This window comes from Panthera uncia, chromosome B1, assembly GCF_023721935.1.
Source record: "Panthera uncia isolate 11264 chromosome B1, Puncia_PCG_1.0, whole genome shotgun sequence".
Lineage (NCBI taxonomy): Eukaryota > Metazoa > Chordata > Mammalia > Carnivora > Felidae > Panthera > Panthera uncia.
Window position 1 is genome coordinate 39,322,323 of NC_064811.1, and position 20,237 is coordinate 39,342,559.

The following is a 20,237-nucleotide window of genomic DNA, read 5'->3' on the forward strand; positions in this document are numbered from 1 at the left end:
GTGCATTGTAACTAAACCACGATAGTCATTAACTAAAATATGTATGTAATCGTCGTGCAAGATTCTGTAATTGTTTATTTATCTAAAGGAAATACAAGTTAACCCTTAAACAATGCAGAAGTCAGGGGTGCTGATCCCACAGTCAAAAATCCACATGCAATTTTTGACTCCCCCAAAACTTAACTGCTAATAAACAGCCTTCTGTTGACTGGAACCCTTACCGAACAGTTGATGAACACATATTTTGTATGTTGTATTATATACTGTATTCTTACAATAAAATAAGCTAGAGAAAAGAAAATGTTACTAAGAAAATCATAAGTAAGAGAAAATACATTTACAGTACTGTGCTGTAGCTATCAAAAAGAAGCCTCATTTAAGTGGACCCCTGCAGCTTAAACCTGTGTTCGAGAGTCAACTGTACAAACTTCAGTTAACACATCCATTACTTCACTCGTAAACCACATGTGAAAATGAGCTACTCCTGGACTTAATTTAACACAAAGTAGCATTCTTCAAGGAATCAAAATGTCAGAATATTTTTCGTGGTGGTTGAAATAGAGAACAAGATCAATATACATGAAAAGGAGCCAAACTTGGGAACTGATACAGTAAAATAATTGATGCTTTAATGATGACCCACATTCATCATGCAGAATTTAAACAATGTTCTATACACTCTGTTGAAAAGGTCAGTAAATAGTGAATATATTAAAAATTTCCGTCCACAATGGTTTATAAAAAGGGAAAGAAGATTCACCCTCAACTATTCCTAATAAATTAACCTCCCAGGATTCTAGTCAATCCACGTTTTACTGTAAGAGCTTTGATAACTTATTTCGGAATATTAGGCAAACCAACTTTATAGAACCATTTAACATCAGAGGTCATTTTAGCCCACATTTATTTGCTACCTGAATTGTTTCCAATGCCCTCCCCTCAAGTCATATAAATTTCAATTTCCTCATTCAAAAGGCAGCAGTTTGCATATAATATACCCTTTTTGCTAAGTATGGAGCATCTCAAAATGCAAACTGATAAACAATCATGTCACTATTAGAAACTTAAGCCACTCTTTGGAGTATACAATCAAGATAGTATTTGAGCAAATGTACAGAAATGTAGTTGTCATCTGCTATAGAACAAAGAGCAGATAATAATCCTGCATTTATGAAAATAAAGGAGAAATAAGGGAATGTATTATTAAAATAAGTGCATTGGGTAGTAAACAACACTGACTTTTACAGACAATTTACAACCCAGTAAAATAGAACTCAAATAATTTTAGGTAAGTGAAGACAAGTGCTCCAAGAGGTACTTTAAAATGGATGCTGCCAGGGGCCTGGGTGGCTCAGTCATTTAAGTGTCTGACTTTGGCTCAGGTTATGATCTCATGATTTGTGGGTTAGAGCCCCGCAGTTCATGAGTTCAAGCCCTGCATCGGGCTTGCTGCTGTCAGCGCAGAGCCTGCTTAGGATTCTTTGTCCCCTTCTCTCATTGCTTCTACCCGGCTCAAGCATGTTCTCTCTCGTTCTCGCTCTCTCAAGAAAAAAAAAAAAAAAACATTTAAAAAAATTATTATTTTTGAGAGAGAGAAGGGAGACAGAGTGTGAGCAGGGGAGGGGCAGAGAGAGAAAGACACAAAATCCGGAGCAGGCTCCAGCTCCAAGCTGTCAGCACAGAGCCTGACATGGGGCTCATGAACTGTGAGATTATGACCTGAGCCAAATTTGGACAGTTAACTCACTGAGCCATCCAGGTGCCCATAAAAAAATTTTTAATAAAAAAAAAATGGATGCTGCCACACCCCACCAACACCCACCAACCTAAAGAGGAGTTAAAATTCTTATCACTAGAGAATGGATGAGCCTGGCAAGGAAGTAAATTTGGGAATATACAAAATATCTGGGAATATACAAGATTTCATGCTTCTTGAGAGGTTCAGGATAGCTGGACTGAAGTGAGGGAATGGCTAATTTCTGTTTTGTAGGAAATGTATTATTTTCAGTCCAGAAAACAGTAGACCAGCCCCTAGTTTGCATGTGGAATATACCTTGTGTTTCTATAAAAACTAACAACGATACAAAGAGACATAAATCTAGGTATTTTGTTTAGTTACCTGTTGTCTTCGTTTTTCCTCTTCAAGAGCAGCTTTGGCTTCTGCTTCTTTTATCTGTTTTATAGACATTTAAAAGTACATTACCATCACAACCATCAAATTTTATTCAGAATTTTAACATCTTCCCACCCAGGATCCACTAACCCAGAATGACTTCTAGGAACTTTATATTGGAAGTTACTTAATGACATGTAAAGGTTATACTGAGAAGTGTTACCAAGGTTCTGTCTAACCGACTGGAAGGGGAGGGGAGGGATAGTGTTACACGGTATATAAACATTTCAGTTTAACAATTGTAATAGATATTAGAACACAATTCAAAGAGTCACAAAACTGCAAAATGAAATATTTTTAAAGCTGATTTTTTTTCTTGAGTTATCATACTAAGTCTATAATAAATTATTCAATACCACTCTTTTTCTAGAGTTGAAATTGACCATTTTCTGCAAATGTTCTATCTGGAAGGGAATCCTTAGTATCAAACAAAATCAAGAGTTTACTCATTGAATGCATTAGTGGAGGCAAATGATGACACTAGAGGTAACCCAAACAGCAAAGAATTCCAAAACCTTATTTTGTATTATTTTAACCTAGCTTTCAAGAGGCTTAGACTAACATTAAAATGAAAAACTATGTCCCATTCCAGAGCATTATACACTAACTGGTATGGAAAAATCTAGTACACACTGAAGAATACACCTGGGGATTGAAAATAGGCCTACAAAACTAGGCTTTTATTACAAAAGCAAAAAGAGATGAGATTTGTTTGTAATAAGCACATAAAGTAATCCACAAAATATGAAAAGGCTATTAATTAGCAAATTAGAATTGACATTTAATGCAACATTACCTCAGATGCTTTCCGTTTCATTTCCTTGCATGTTGTGTCGCATTCTATTGAAATCTGATTTTCACGTACTTTGTTACACTGTAGTTCCTACAAATAATATTTTTAAAAATTTGACTTTAAAAGCTTTTTCCCTCAAAGTCCTAACTGTATGCCACAAAAAAGCAAAATTTCTCTAACAGCTTAAGGTTATGCATATTAACAGTCACTTCATGAATATTTAGTGATGATATGGTTACAAGTATTAAATGTCTTAATTCAAAGAGGGATCATTCTTTTATCGCCTCATAATTGAAAAAAAGTAAATTACATAAAATTCAAAGCATCCATTTAATAATTATTTACTAGAGCCACTATGAACTTAGCTTTAATTTCATTTTTATTCTTTATTTTTATTGCTTGTTACATTTCTAAGGTTTCCAGGGGATAAAATGCTCTAGAGTAGTGCCATCCAACACAGCTTTCTGAGATCATGAAAACGTTCTAAATCTGCACTACCCAACAGAGTAACACTAACTACATATGGCTACTGAAACTCAAAATGTGTCTAGTGAAACTGAAGAACTGAAGGTTTACTATTATTTAATGTTAATTCGTTAAAATTCAAATTTTAAATACCCATATGTGCCAACAGGTATACACAAATGGGCTCAACATCATTAATCACCAGGAAAATGCAAATGTAAACCACAATGATATAATCAACTCACAACTGTTAGAATAACTATAATTGATATGCCAATAAATAACAAGTCATGGCAAGACTACAGAAAAAAAAAAGAAAGAAACCTTGCGCTGTGTTGGCAGGAATGTAAATTGGTATAGCCAGTATGCAAAACAGTGTGGAAGCTTCTTTAAAAACTTAAAAGAGATGTAGTATAGGTTTTAGCAGTCTTACTTCTGGCTATACAGGGAATGAAAATGAAATATCTAAGAGATATCTGTGCTCCAATATTCACTGCATCATTATTCACAATAGCCAAGATATGGTAACAAGGCATGTGTCCATCAATGGATAAGTGAATGAAAAAAAATGTGATCTGCCTACCTACCTATAATGCAGTATTATTCAGCCATAAAAAAGAAGGAAATCCTGTTATTTAGAGAACATGGATGAACATGGAGACAATCATGCTAAGTAAAATAAGTCAGATACAGACAAATATTGTATGATCTTACTTATATGTGGAATCTAAAAAATTAAAGCTGAGAAGAACTTAGAAAAGCTGAGAAGAGAATGGAAATTTCTAGGAACTACGGACTAGGTAGAATATGAAGAAATTGGTCACTGGCTACAAATTTTCAGTGATAAGATGAATAAGTTCTAAGGAACCTAATACACCACATGCTGGCTATAGTTACGAATACTGTATTATATATTTTAAATATGCTATGTAAGTATTCTCGCCACAAAGAAACAGTAACTGTGAGGTAAATGTTAATTAGCTTGATTGCTGTAATCATTTCCAGTGTATATGTATGGACAATCATCATGTGTGCACTTTAAACACGTATAATTTTTGTCAACTGTGCATCAATAAAGCTAAAAATATTCAAATAAATAAAACAGCCATATGTGGCCAATGGCTACCAACTCATTCAGTTCTAGAGAATTTTCTGGAGAGCTACAAATTTCCCTCTCAACCACTTAATCTTTTTTAAAAAAGTTTTAAAATTTTGGTGAGGCACTTGGGTTGCTCACTTGGTTAAGTGTCCGACTCTTGGTTTTGGCTCAGGTCATGAGCTCACAGTTTTGTGAGTTCAAGCCCCATGTCTGGCTCTGCACTGGCAGCACAGAGCCTGCTTGGGATTCTCTCTTTCCCTCTCTCTGCCCCTCCCCTGTGTGTGCTCTCTCATGTTCTCTCTCCCTCTCTCTCTCTCTCAAAATAAATAAAATTTAAAAGAAAAAAAAAGGTTCTTACAGAGTACCTATCACATGCCAAGCACTGTATGAGGGACAGGGACACAATAAGGAAAAGAATGGAATAATATGACAAGTGGTTAACTAATAATAACAGCAGCTATCTATTAAACATAGCAATCACTGTACTAAATGCTACATAAGCATTACCTCTTTTATTCTTTTCAATAAATCTAAGTATAAATTCTCTTTTATGGATGAGAAAACAAGGTTGCAGACGTCCCTAGGATCATCAAGCTCTTAGTCATGAACCTAGGATAAAGGAAACCAAGGGAAAACAGCATCTAAGTCTTCCTAAGGGAGTCAGGACAAGGAAGAGCTTCCCAAACAAGGAAATGCGTGCACTGAATACTAGAAGCAGGATTCTAGTGGACGGAATGGTAAAGGGAAGAAACTTTGCATTTTACACAAAAGGAAGAATGTATACATCGCCACAGATTAAAGCGTAAGGTAGCATGTATGTTAGGACACCTAAGTAACAGATTCACAGAGATGGCTGCTAGAGGATGAGACTGGAGATAAGCAGGCAAACATTCACCATCACAGATTCACTTGAATGCCAAGTCAGTATGTACATAGATGTTTCTTCTAAATGTATATTCTTTTCCCATAGTGATGAAGAACCACTGAAGAACTTAGATTAAGGAAGTACTAGACTCGGAGGCAGGGAAATCTGCTATGAAGCTGTTATCAGAGTCCAAGAATAAGCTGTTGCCAAAGTTCTTCTAGTGGGTGGCGAACTGTATTTGGACAGTAACAGGACATGAGAGAGACATCGCAGATGAAAAGTGACTTGACTAAGCATTGATTTTCACATAAAGCAGTCCAATTTAAATATCTAAAACTTAGGGATTCAACTTCAGAAGAGGTCAGGCTTCTAAATTTAAATTCAGAAGCTACCTATCCCAGGAAGTGATGGTAGGAACTGTGAAAAAAAGTAAAAAGCAAATATCCTCAATAAAAGCAGAAGATTCTCAATAAATATTTGTTGAATGAATTTAAAGAAAAGAAAAAGACTAACCTTAGGGGATGACCATAAGAATATGAAGGAAAAAAGGAGTTACAACTGTAACCGAGAGAGCAAAAATCAGAGGTCAACAGCGTGAACAGGCAAGTCAAGGAAAAGGAGGCTGAAAACAAGACCACCCAGCTGCTGACACTGGAGAAAAGTGAGACTCTTCTGTGTAAGCTTAGTTTAGCTGAATGGTGTATAGTTTGCTTCCACTGAGCTTTCCAGTTCTTAGTTTTGCCCTTTCAGGGGCTCCTGGGTGGCTCAGTGGGTTAAGCGTCCGACTTCGGCTCAGATTATGATCTTGCGGTCTGTGAATCTGAGCCCCACATTGGGCTCTGTGCTGATAGCTCAGAGCCTGGAGCCCGCTTTGGATTCTGTGTCTCCCTCTCTCTCTGCCCCTCCCCGCTCAGACTCTGTCTCTCTCGCTCTCTCTCAAAAATAAACAAACATTACAAAAAAAAAAAAAAAGTTTTGCCCTTTTACTCCTGCATTACCACTATTTTATCTTAACATGAATTCTCTCCCAGTTTGTCATAAGGCTGCGCATGTGAAGTCTTTTTAAGGCTGTGTTTTCACAACATGATACTGATAGCAAAAACTATTTCATAAATAAGAGCAACAAAGGTTAAATTCCAGACCATTTCTTAAACCATGAAACTCACTCTATTACTCATTCCATGTTCCTTGTACAAAGACCTCAAATCTAGAGCATATTAAATTTTTTTTAATCTTTATTTTTGAGAGAGAGAGAGACAGAGACAGAGCATGAACAGGGGAGGGTCAGAGAGAGGGAGACGCAGAATCTGAAACAGGCTCCAGGCTCTGAGCTGTCAGCACAGAGCCCAACGCAGGGCTTGAACTCACAAACTGCGAGATCATGACCTGAGCTGAAGTCGGACGCTTAACCGACTGAGCCACCCAGGCACCCCTCAAATCTAGAGCATGTTGATTCTACCCAAAAAAAGGGCACTGAACTTAGTTCCAACATAAAACAAAGTTCTTTTATGAGTAAATTACAGAAAACTAAATTGCCAAACAAAGCTGATTTTTAAAATAAGTACCTACAGAAATAGGCTAACAATAAAGATTCTAAAAGGTAAGACCTTAAAATTAAAAGGCAAAAAGTAAAGCCAAAAACTACCAAAACAGAGACAAAAAAAATTTTTTTTTACACAGAAAAGTATATTCAATAACTTAAAATACTTACCTTTTTTATTCTTTTACAAGGGCATCTAAGTTTTACCTTCTGGTTGCAATTAAAGGGACATTCACCAGGATGACACATTTCTTTGCATCTGTGACCACAAGGAAGCTAAAATAAAATGAAAATAAAGCAATTGCATATTTATATTCTAGTCATACTCTACAAACTCCCCTTCCTTCAACAGCTATTTTAAGAGAGTCTATCACAGTAGGGTCGGTCAATCAACCCTGGATAATGATCTAATTTTCCAACTTTTTCTTTTAGATATAAATTACTTTACACATAAATGTTAAATATTCTCCCCAGTTCCACTCCAAGAGTGTATCTTACATCAGGGTTGCGGCTAGTTATAGCCACGTGACTATGTTCTGGCCAATGAAATGTAAGCAAAAGTGCCTTTGTGCCTTCAAGCTTTTCAAGAGCATACATCCATGTTCTTCCCTTCCCAATGTGCTGTAACTGATGACATTTAGAGCACGAATGGAAACCATGTGTCAAGATGAAGCAGAGCTGCCTGACTTATTTGAGTTCCTGGATGAATACATGGAGCACAGTGATAACACATCTACCTTCCCTATATGGTTATATAAGAAAGAAAACTTTCTTGTCCTTAAGGCACTGTGTTGTAATACAACTGCTTAGCCTTTTACTCTAAATCATTTCTCTTTGCCGCTATGTATTAAAACATATTATATAGGTAGCCAAACCAACTAAGCAATTGCCATGATGTCTATGTGGCTCCTTGTCTGTAGTTATTTACTATCTTCTTATCACAGTCAAGCTTTCAGATGAAACATTGTGATCTTCTTTGTATTCAAATCTTATCCAGACTTCAATAAATGGCTTAGATCACCATAGTAACATGATAGAAATTTGCCTATATTTGAACAAATAATAGTAATTATGTAAGAAATCTACTTTTAAACTATTGTGACACTGTGTGGTCTTAAAAAAAATTATGGGCGCCTGGGTAGCTCAGTCTGTTGAGCGTCTGACTTCAGCTCAGGTCATGATCTCATGGTTCGTGGGTTCAAGTCCCACGATGGGCTCTGTGCTGACAGCTCAGAGCCTAGAGCCTGCTTCAGAGTCTGTGTCTCCCTCTCTGTCTGCCCCTCCCCCGCTTGTGCTCTGTCTCTCTCAAAAATGAATAAAAACATTAAAAATTTTAAAAAATGTAGACACTTCATAGATTCCTGTCTCTCCAACCAGACTGTGAATAAAAGACACCATTGGTTAGTGGTTGAATTCCAAAGTCAAGCTGCCTGGAACTGAATTTCAGCTTCCCTGTTGACCAACTGTGAAATCTTGGGCAAACCTCCTGACTTTTCTGTGCCTCACGTATAAAACTGGGAAGGGAAACAGAACTTTGTAAGGCTGTCGTGAGGATTAAATGTTCTCGATATATTTAGCTATTATAATAAAAGGTATTATAATGAGGGCAATGGTCTTCTATTTCTTTGTGTCTCTTATATTCATTAACAAAGACACCTTAATAAACATTGAATTCTCCAACTTCTGATCTTTATATTTCACCAGATTGATTCTTCAAACTATTAACTCTACTGACTTTAAAACATTCAGAAGTCTTTTCCATTGCCTTTAGTCTCTCTCTGGTGTGCAACTAAATTTCTTGTTTTTTCATTTTTAGCTGAGACGTTCGCACCAAAACTAAATATGGATCACTCAGACTACATTTTCATCAGTCCCACCATAGGGCTGCACTGCTGGAATGAGTTCCACACTAGCATTCCTGGACCACTTTGGTTTTGTTTTTCTCTCTACCTAACTACAGGCCTTGAACACTGCTTAAGAAGCTCAAAAGTTCATACTTTTGAACTATCAAATATCTGCCTCACAGGGTGGTTTAAAGTCTTTGTCCTCCTCAACTTCTTCCTCACTTCCATTCCTGCCAGTGCCTCTAGCCTGACTTCATGAAGAAGACAAACATTTGGCATTAACTTACCACCCATCCTCTCTTCTTCTCAAAACAGGTCTCTGTAGCCTCTTGCTCTTTCCTTCATTGAGGTAATGACATCGGTCATCCTCTCTAAAAGTAACTAACCACTCTACTTCAACTTTAAATCAATAACTCTAATGGGGAAAGTGAATAGGGAAGCTTTTCAGAATCAATATAGACTTTCTGAAGTTACTCAGAATTGTGACTATAGTATTCTATATTTTCAACGTGTTGGGGTTTGATGAAAAGCTAAAAACCGGATGGATGTCCTATCTTTCTGCCTTAGTCCTAAAAGACCCCATGGTCACTCTCCACAATTTGACTACCATCTTAAAAGTCTCTTTTCTCTGGCTGGGTCTTCTACCTTTAAAATCTACCTCTTTTCTCTAAATACTGTATTGATCCTGTTACCCCCATCTCACAATTCTTCCATGAATCTCCCGGCCTTTCACGTTCTCTGCTGGTAGAAGAAACAGAAGACATAAATTGGGATGGCTGCCTGGTTTACCACAGTTCTCCCAGGAGCTATGGCCATGACTGTACCACCCACTCCAGTTCCCTGTCTGCTGCTGCCTGTGCCAAGGGAGCCCCCGTACCTAAGGGGACCAATCAGATTTTCTCTCCTGATAACTGAAAACTAAAAAGAAAGAGATGGTGGTTTGAATAGTCATCTCACTACAGAGCCCTCAAGCCCCTGCTGGCAAGGCCCTGGGGGCTGCCCAGGTCCTGCCCTTCCCAAAGTTTGCTGTAACAGCATTTCCTTCAAAATCTATGAACTGGCCTCCAATATCCTCCAAATATGTCTTTTTTTGTGTGTGTGATAAGTTAACCAAACTGATTTCTGTAGCTTGCAAGGAGAACTGAAACTCATCCAGAAGTCTGCTGTGCTGGTATCCAACATATGCCCCACAGACAAAAGTAATGTCATTAATCCTGAAAAAGTATTAAAAACCACTAGTAATCAGGAAAATGTAATTTAAAATCACCAGATGCCATAGAATTGGCAAAACTTAAAAATTATGACAATACCAAGTGTGGTGGTAACTGGAAATTAAAATACTGGAACTTTAAAATACTGGTAGTAAACAGGAAAATTTACTGATAGTAAATTGTACAACTATTTTGGAAATCAATATGACTTTAAGTTGAAATTATACATCCCCTATGAATAAGCAATGGCACATACAGAAACCTATATGCACATATATTAGAATGTATAAACAAGAATGTTCATAACAGTATTTTTAGCAACTCAAATATCTACCCACAGTAAAGAAAACACAGTGAACTATAGTATACTCATATAATGGAATAAAGACTGTGGCAACATGTAATAAACGAGACAAACATAACATAAAGCACAGTAAGTAGGTCACGTAAGTTCATACTTTTGAACTTTTAATATAAAATTAGGCAAGCAATATTGTTTCCAGATGAAAACTATAAACAAAAGCAAGTAAATTACTATAAAAGGGAGATGGAGATAACATATAGGATAGAAAGAGGAAACCACAGTCAGACAGGGACTTTGGTAGACTTCTGAGATGCAGTCACACTGTAATTTTTAACCTGGGTGGAGCTATACGGTCTTGACTTTTTAACCATTTGTTAAACTGTCCATATGTATTACGTATTTCTGACTAGGTAATAATTTCATTGTTTAAAAAAAATCAGATGTACAAGTATGTGTTATCTTAAAAGCCAGCTTATATTCTAAAAGAGCTGAAAAGCAGTTTCAAAGGAAGCTGATTAAAATGCATAATATATAAAGACTGTATCTTCATTACAGACTTCACACCAAAATACTGAGGTTTTTCTAAAACATCTAACCTTCACATTCATTTAAAGCAGAGATAGCCTACTCTACTCAATGTGGAATGGTTTTCTTCTACTCAGCCCCTAACATCATTCTGCTAACATTTGCATATGTCATATCCAACACCTCATCAATAACCAATACTGTCTACTTCAAAATGTTCCATTTTAATCACAACAATTAAAAAAGCTCTTTAAAAATAATTAAGGAAAGCTTTCAAAACAATGTTTGTGGATAAATACCCACATATATCATCATCACTACAGCAAGCACATATAAGGCACTTACCATATACTAAGACATTTACATGTTATTAACTCATTAATACTCAGCGCTCAGAAGTGAGTATTATTTCTCCCATTGTATACGTGAACAATTTGAGTTACAGAGACATTAAATAATTTTCCCAAGCAAAAAGTAAAAAAGCTTGCATGGGGATGATAAAACCAAATTCAGAAATATTTTTTAAAAGCAGAATTGTGTATGTGGGGCAGTTTAAAGGTGTAGTTAGTTCTTCATGGTATCTTTATATTTTCTTTTAGTTAAATTCAAACCAGTCCAGAAGACATAGAGTGTGTATATCTAGAAGGATATGCCTATATCACTCCCACGGTTCAGTTTAATTCACATTCAACAAACATTTACCAACTGCCTAATACATACAAACACGGAACAAAGGACTGGATGCAAGGACAAATATGACATAGTCCCTGCCCTCAAGAAATCCATAGTATGGGGAGGGGAAGAGAAAGTGAACAGGAATCTATCAGCACATCAGAATTTACCATCATCCTATACCTTAACTCTGAGTACAGGATATCTGCTGCAGATGCAAAGTGACACAGTTCTTGGTTGATCCCAAGTATGACTTGATTCTATGGCTTAGTGAGTCTCAAAACTGTGGTGCCAGACCAACAATATCACTATTATATATAAGCTTATTAGAAATGCAAATTCTTGGGCCCCCAAAACCAGAAACTCTGGGGCAGGGCCCATTAATCCATTTCAAGAAGCTCTTAAACTGACTGTTTGAGAAGTATTGCTGTAGCCTCACCAATGTTGAGAGGCCATAAACTAGAGTAAGTTCTATTAGACACCTGTCTGCTCCTAGACTGTTTCAAACTATAACAGCCACCTGGATTGTTCCCAAACTAAGGCTATATTTTTCAAGGGAGCCCAAGGAGACTCTGGAAATACTCGGGGCTCCAGAATGATCTAGAATCCAAATAATCATGAGCATGGAAAACAAATTTTTAAACAGTGACCATCCATCTAGTCCCACCAAATGTCATAACAGTATCACAAATGAATCACAGCCAAGGAAATATTAAACTGCAAATTAGCAATCCCTAAATTTAATTTTGTTATTTCTAACTACAATCTCATACCAAGTTACTGAGTCAGATTAAAAATAAAACATTCTCAACCACTTATTACCCGGAATCTGAATCTGGACAGAAGAAAATTTATTTTAAAAAGGAAAAACTCAGGATTTGAAGAATTCAGAAAATTAAATTTGAAATATCCCAATGTCCCCCTTAGTTTTGCTTGTATGACAAAGACAGGTTATTAAAATAATCATTTATTGCTTGAAATGTCTGTTTATAATCTCACATAACTTTTAAAATACACAGGTTCAACTTCCAATAGTTCTTAAACAGAAATCCATAAAAAGCATCCAGTTTTAGTTAAAAGGAAATATTGCTAACAAAAAGGCATATCATGCGTTAATTTCTTTTTATTTAATTAAAGAGAATGACTTCTATACTTGTCATTAAGGCTTTGTTGTCATCTCTCCCTGACTATAAAGAGGACGAGAAACAGGTAAATACATAAAGACAGAATTAAAATAAAAGTGGTACAATAAGTATATCTGTAAGTCAAAGGGATTCCTTTATCAATGTCCAACCAAATCAAGTAACTATTACTGCCCTACCTCCAACAACAAAAAAAGGGAATACTCTGACTTTTAAGTTAACCAACTATAGACGGACCACTTTGGTTTCTCAAATTATCACCAAGAAAAATCACTGGTGACTTTTAACCTTTACACTCTGAATAATTTTTCTGAACTATTTTTAATACTTTCAGTTTGGATACAATGCACATACAAGAATCAGAATATTTAAAAATAAGACTTTAACATAAGTACTTTGTATTAATTAATTCAAAATAATAATGAACTTTAAAGTTCATACATACGCGCGTGCACACGCGCGCACACACACACACAAACACACACACACACAAATCTGCTTCTTAAATAACCTACTATGGATTTACTGTCTCACAGCCTATGACTCACACAGTTCTACACGTATTTAATATTTTAAGGAGGGGCAAAGCATTAGGTCAATACTCTATCATATAAAGTATATAAGCTCTCTTCAAAACTGCTCTTAGAAAAAAATCTTCGAAGGGTCAGTCTTAGTCCTAATACCCCCAAAATTTCATAAAGAGATGTGCATCCACAGTTAGTATGTATTACATTTTTACAGACCTCAATCACATCTTCTCTTCTGGACCCACATGTCTAGCAGGTTCAGAAAAGACCTGAAATAAGACCAAACGAGAAAAGAGAAAATCCAAGAGAAACAAGGCCATAGAAATACAACTTAAAAGTTTCTATTAAAGCTTACCTCTTTAGGACACTGATTTTTGCAACAACTAAGGAGATTCTTTTCATCTATATCAGCAGTGGTTATTTTTCTAAAAATAAAAGAGGAAATTTTGATGCCATTCAAACCAAAGTCCATTTTATAACATAATTTCTCTAAAAGTAATTCATCATTTCAAACATATCCACAAAATTACCCTAGTTCATTTTTTTCTTGAAAACTATTTTGTGTACCATCTGTAATAATTATCTCAAATTACTTACCTGGTCTGATAACTGAAACCTTCCAGCGCTTTATCTATTACCAATAAATCAAATGCCAAAAAGTCAATCAATGCAAAAAGGGAGTATAAAACACATATAAAACATGATCTCTTTAATAGTTCCTGCTATTATCTTTCCCTGTTGATAGATCAATCATTATATCATCATATAATTATCATTTTCCTAACACTTCTATGAACAGTTAAAAACTGATGGCTCAATATATTACTTTAAAATTGATCCTGAGAAAATGCTCACCCAGATTTCTTTTTTTTAAAGTTTGTATTTAAATTCCAATTAGTTAACATAAATTGTAATTTAGTTTCAAGTGTACAATATAGTAATTCAATACTTCCATACAATATCCAGAGCTCTCATCACAACAAGTGCACCCCTTAACCCCCATCACCTATTTAACCCATTCCCCCATCCACGTCCCCTCTAGCAACCATCAGTTTGTTCTCTGTAGTTGAGTCTGTTTCTTGATTTGCCTCCCTTTCTCTCTCTTTCCACCCCCCTTTGCTTGCTTTTTCTTAAAGAGGAAAAAAAAAAACCTACTTCAAATTGAAGAATTTAGTGAGCTTGTTTTAGGAAATCTTTTTAAGTTGTTTTGGTAAGCTATTTATTAATATTAGAAATTGATTCATTTTAGATTCAATCATTTTAGAGCAGTCTGTGTGCTTTTATATTTGACTTGGTGGGTAATTCAGGAAAAGTCATAAGCACCAGGGAATAAAACTACTTTCTAATCTAGTTGAATACAACCACAACAGACATCGCATGAGTCAGTTAACTAGTGACACTCTTAAAATCCCTACCATATGAATCTTATTTTCTCTTTCCATTACCTTTCTTCTCCTTTTTATTCTTTCTTTCTTTTCCTGCTTTTCCTATTTCCTTTTAGTATACATAATTGCAAAAATATATCATAAATTTAGCCTAATGTCAAAACTATTATCTTAAATATGTGTTATCAAATTAGTATAAATGTACTCTAAGGTAACATATGCAATTTTCTTAGCAAAAATTCACTTAATAATTTCTGGCTCTCCCAGAAGTTGTACGTTTTCATCCTTGTAAGTATGGTGCTCACATCTGAACTTAAGAATTAATATCATTTTGTTCCTGTCATTTTATTTATTTTTTTTAATTTTTATTTTTTTTAATTTTTTTTTTAACGTTTATTTATTTTTGAGACAGAGAGACAGAGCATGAACGGGGGAGGGTCAGAGAGAGGGAGACACAGAATCTGAAACAGGCTCCAGGCTCTGAGCTGTGAGCACAGAGCCCGACGCGGGGCTCGAACTCACGGACCGCAAGATCATGACCTGAGCCAAAGTCGGCCGCTTAACCGACTGAGCCACCCAGGCGCCCCAATTCCTGTCATTTTATAATTAGTAATAAACTAATTTTTCATCTCTCTCTCAAAAATAAATACACATTAAAAAAAATTTTTTTTAAAGCTGCTTCGGATTCTGTGTCTCCCTCTCTCTATCCCTCCCCCACTTGAACTATCTCTCTCTCTCTCAAAAATAAATAAACATTAAAAAAAAAAAAGAGGGAGGTGCCTGGGTGGCTCAGTTGGTTAAGCGGCCGACTTTGGCTCAGGTCATGATCTCACATCTCTTGGGTTCAAACCCTGCATAGGGCTCCGTGTTGACAGCTCAGAGCCTGGAGGCTGCTTCGGATTCTGTGTCTCCCTCTCTCCATCCCTCCCCCACTCGCACTGTCTCTCTCTCTCTCTCTCAAAAATAAACAAACATTAAAAAAATTTATAATTAGTAATAAACTAATTTTTCAACACCTGTCAATCTTTTATCTTTTGAATTCTAACAGGTATGTAGTTGTATCTCATTGTGATTTTAAGTTTTTATTTAAATTCCAATTGGTGTAAGGAAATGCAACAGATTTCTGTACATTGATTTTGTATCCTATAACTTTACTGAATTTGTGTATCAGTTCTAGCAGTTTTTTTTTTTGGTGGACTCTTTCAGGTTTTCTATATATAGTTATCATGTCATAGTGAAAGTTTTAATTCTTCCTTGCCGGTTTGAATGACTCTTATTTCTTTTTCTTGTCTGATTGTGTGGCTAGGACTTCCATTACTATGTTAAATAACAGTGGTGAGAGTGGACATCCCTGTCTTGTTCCTGACCATAAAGGAAAAGCTCTGTTTTTCCCCCTTGAGGATGATATTAGCTATGGGGTTGTTATATATAGCCTTTGTCATTTTGAGGTGTGTTCCCTCTAAATCTGCTTTGTTGGGGTTTTTATCATAAACAGATATTATACTTTGTAAAATGCTTTTTCTGTATCTATTGAAAGGATCATATGGTTCATATCCTTTCTTTTATTAATGTGGTGTATCACGTTGATTGATTTGTGAATACTGAAACACACCTGCAACTCAGGAATAAATCCCAGTTGATGGTGGTGAATAACTTTTTTAATACATTGTTGGATTTCATTTGCTAGTATTTTATTGAGAATTTCTGCATCTATGTTCATCAGGGATATTGGTCTGTAGTTCTTTTTTAGTGGTAGCTTGGGTAATGCTGGCCCCATAGAATGAATTTGGAAGTTTTCCTTCCTTTTCTATTTTTTTGAATTATTTGAGAACAGTTATTAACTCTTCTCTAAATGTTTGGTAGAATCTGGTCATGGACTTTTGTTTGTTGGGAGTTGGACTACTGATTCAATTTCTTTGCTGGTTACCAGTGTGTTCAAGTTTTTTATTTCTTCCTGTTTCAGTTTTGGTCATTTACATGTTTCTAGGAATTTACCCATTTCTTCTAGGTTGTCAAATTTGTTGGCATACAGGGACACCTGGATGGCTCAGTTGGTTAAGCATCTGGCTCTTGGTTTTAGCTCAGGTCATGATCTCACAGTTTATGAGTTTGAGCCCTGTGTGGAGCCTGCTTGGAGTTCTCTCTCCATCTCTCTCTGTCCCTTCCCCCCACCCCCCACCCACCACTTCAAAATAAATAAACTTTAAAAAATTTGTTGGCATACAATTTTTCATAACTTTCTCTTATAATTTTTTGTATTCCTGTGGTGTTGGTTGCTATTTATCTTCTCATTTGTGATTTTATTTATTGGAGTCCTTTGTCTTTTCTTTTTGATAAGTCTGGCTTGAGGTTTATCACATTTTATTAATTTTTTTTTTCAAAGGATCAGTTCCTGGTTTCACTGATCTGTTCTATTTTTCTAGCTTCTATAACATTTATTTCTGCTCTAATTTTTATTACTTCCTTCCTTCTGCTGGCTTTGGGTTTTGTTTGATATTCATTTTCTAGCTCCTTTAGTATAAGATTAGGTTGTTTGATATTTTTCTTGCTTCCTAAGGTAGGCCTATGTTGCTATATACTTTTTATGACCGCTTTTGCTGCATCCCAAAGGTTTTGGACCACTGTGTTTTCATTTTCATTTATTTCCATGTAATTTTTTATTTCTTCTCTGATTTCCTGGTTGAGCTGTTCAATGTTTAGTAGCATGTTGTTTAACCTCCATATATTTGTGGTCCTTCCAATTTTTGTCTTGTAGTTGGACTTCTAGTTTCATAGTGTTGTAGTCAGAAAAGGTACATGGTGAGGCTTTAATCTTTTGGCATTTGTTGAGGCCTCTTTTGTGAACTACTATGTGATCTATTCTGGAGAATGTTCCATGTACACTTGAAAAGAATGTATATTCTGCTGAAAATCATACACTTTAAATATACATTCAAGGAAAGGGAAAAGGATCCAGATAACTGTAGTAATGGAAGCCAACTCAATCCAAATATATCTATCTACATATCCTCCCCACAAAATCATTCAGCTCATTAATAATAAAATCACTCAAATCCCATGACCTGCATATAACCAGAAGATACAAATTTCTACAAATTTCAAATTACAGGCAAGTAGAAAAATAAATACCAATTCATAGCGAAGCTATTTCTCAAGCTCCCACAGCAAATCATTTCAGAGAACTAGTAGGGTTCTGGAAAAACTGAGCAGAAAAGAGAAGAGGGCAACTGAGCTAACATCACACCAGAAAGAGAAAGTCCACCCTAAATGTGAAAAAGTACTGGTAGATACGAACACTAACTAAAAGGAAGAAACTTTAAAAAGTACACAAGAATCAAGGAGTCAATCTTGGAAAGGCAACCACTCTGGACAAGAAGGTAAAAAGGCAAAGTCACACTTTGGAGACTTCATAACAAAGGGAAAAAGAAGCAAGAAAAGGAAATTTACACCCTATAAGACCAAAGAAAATCTCCTTTCTTTAGTATCACTAATTACTAAAGCAAAATTGCCCTCTTCAAACAAAACTCTAAAGCTAAAAATTAGAATAGTTCATTCTTAAAAGTTCAACAAAATAATTTTAATATATAAAAAGAATAAAATTTAACTTTTCCAATTTAAAAAAACAGTAGTCTATAGTATAAATGACAAAAGAAAATTTAAGATACTATTAACAGGCATTTTTCAAAAAGTATTTATGTTAAAAAAATGAGAAACAAAGTCATATCCCCAACTTTAACTTGAGTCAAATACACTTACACACAGCCCACTTTACAAACTTGGGTGAAACGGAGCTGAACAAGTTAGATAAATTATGTTAGATTGTGATTAAATAGGGAAAAAATGGTAATTTTTTCCCCTCCACATAATTGATAAGCAAAAATATACATATTATTAAGTGTGCATTTTTTTAAGTAAAGGAAATATAGAAGTCATAGCCTAGTATGGCATATGCCATAACAGCTACACTTGTAATAAACAAAAGTCTAGAATTTAGATTTTTTTTTTTTAATGTTTATTTATTTTTGAGACAGAGAGAGACAGAGCATGAACAGGGGAGGGTCAGAGAGAGAGGGAGACACAGAATCTGAAACAGACTCCGGGCTCCGAGCTGTCAGCACAGAGCCCGATGCGGGGCTCGAACCCACGGACCGCGAGATCATGACCTGGGCTGAAGTCGGACGCTCAACTGACTGAGCCACCCAGGCGCCCCATAGAATTTAAAAATGATGCCTTAGTAACTATGTGCACATCAAGTTTTGATCCAACAAAATTCTAGTTTGACACAGTTGCTTGACAATCCGCTATAGGAATATTTCTATTTTTTTTTAAGCAATGATTGATGAAACTTTTTCCCTTAAAAACTCTTACACAGAATTCCCAAATGGAAAAAGCAGAATTGCCCTTGAAACCAGGACTAAGTATCTAGAAGGTGAGGGATTCTACATGTATTTCTTCAGGTCTCTACTGGAAAGTCTAGGCTTCTAGTGTCTATGGGCAACAGTGAATAATGTTTCCTAAAGAATACTGTATAGGGTTCTGAATTACAAAGAAATACTGGTTAAAATAATTATAGTAAATACTTCTTCAGTCCACTTACCTACATTCCACATAAAGGCTTGTGATCTTGCAGTGACATTTTATTCTAAGCATCTGAACACAAGGAGGACATTCTCCAGGGTGACATGGCAAAACACATGGATGGGGACAACCCAGAGGCCGTGATTTAGAGCACCCTTCTTCACAGTGAAGGCATTCTGGGCCAGCCTGATGGGTAGTAAGGAAATAAATCATCTAAGTACAGAAGTTGAACATTTCTATATATTAAAACTACAAAATTCACATATCCCATTAAAAAAAAAAAAGCACTTTTGCAGCTCTTGAGAATATAGTTAATAAAATGGTGCATGCTTTCACTCTTTAAAATTATTCAAAGTGAAAAAATATATATTAAAAATGAAGAATAGCAAAATTATCAATATCACCACTATTCACAAAGACTGTTATGTCTACAAACTTCATTAAATCAAACTGCGTCATCTGAAATTGTACTGGATTACATGAGGTATTCCTACTAAAAATTTAAATTACTTCCTAAAGAATGGTTCGTAGCAGAAAAAAAATAAAGAGTAAAACATTATCAATTCATTTCCGCCCAACAAGCACGATCACCATCAAACTAAAGAAATCAACACCCTGTTAATACATAAATAACAATTCCCAAAGCATTCAGTGTTCTGAAGATACTGATCTCATCTAGCCAAAGAGAAACGTGCATAGAGGGGAAAAAGAATGACCAGAAGTTTATGTTTTAATGCACTTCAGTGAACCAAGATTACATTACATTTACAAGTAAATGTACTTCAGAGCATCTGGGTGGCTCAGTTGCTTAAGCTTAAGGGTAGAATTCTTGGTTTCTCCTCAGGTAATGATCTTACAGTTCTGAGATCAAGCCATCCATCAGGCTCTGTGCTGAGGGCATGAAGCGTGCTTGGTGTTCTCTCTCTCCCTCTCTCTCTGCCCCTCCCCAACTCACACATACACACACGTGAGATCTCCCTCTCTCTCAAAATAAATAAACTTGAAAAAAAAATGAAAAAAATAAATGTACTTGAATGTAACTCAAGAAGGCACCTCTCTCCTCTAGTATTTAATAATTTAACTATATCTACAAAAGGTTAAAAATTGTTATTAC

The 20,237-nt window shown here is 35.7% G+C and overlaps 1 protein-coding gene across 4 annotated transcripts in view; it reads right to left on the minus strand.

Moving 5' to 3' along the window:
- Positions 1–20,237, minus strand: part of NFXL1 (nuclear transcription factor, X-box binding like 1) — a 72,174-nt gene that overhangs the window by 1,688 nt on the left and 50,249 nt on the right. For 3 of the 4 annotated variants that reach the window (XM_049632008.1, XM_049632010.1, XM_049632011.1), the window contains exons 18-22: positions 19,143–19,309; positions 13,516–13,585; positions 7,107–7,211; positions 2,970–3,056; positions 2,120–2,173 (exon numbers count right to left, since the gene is read on the minus strand). In XM_049632008.1, coding sequence (XP_049487965.1) covers positions 2,120–2,173; positions 2,970–3,056; positions 7,107–7,211; positions 13,516–13,585; positions 19,143–19,309 — 483 coding nt within the window. Of the gene's footprint in view, positions 1–2,119; positions 2,174–2,969; positions 3,057–7,106; positions 7,212–13,515; positions 13,586–18,207; positions 19,310–20,237 lie in introns of those variants that run through there. The other variant, XM_049632012.1, reaches the window with a different exon arrangement.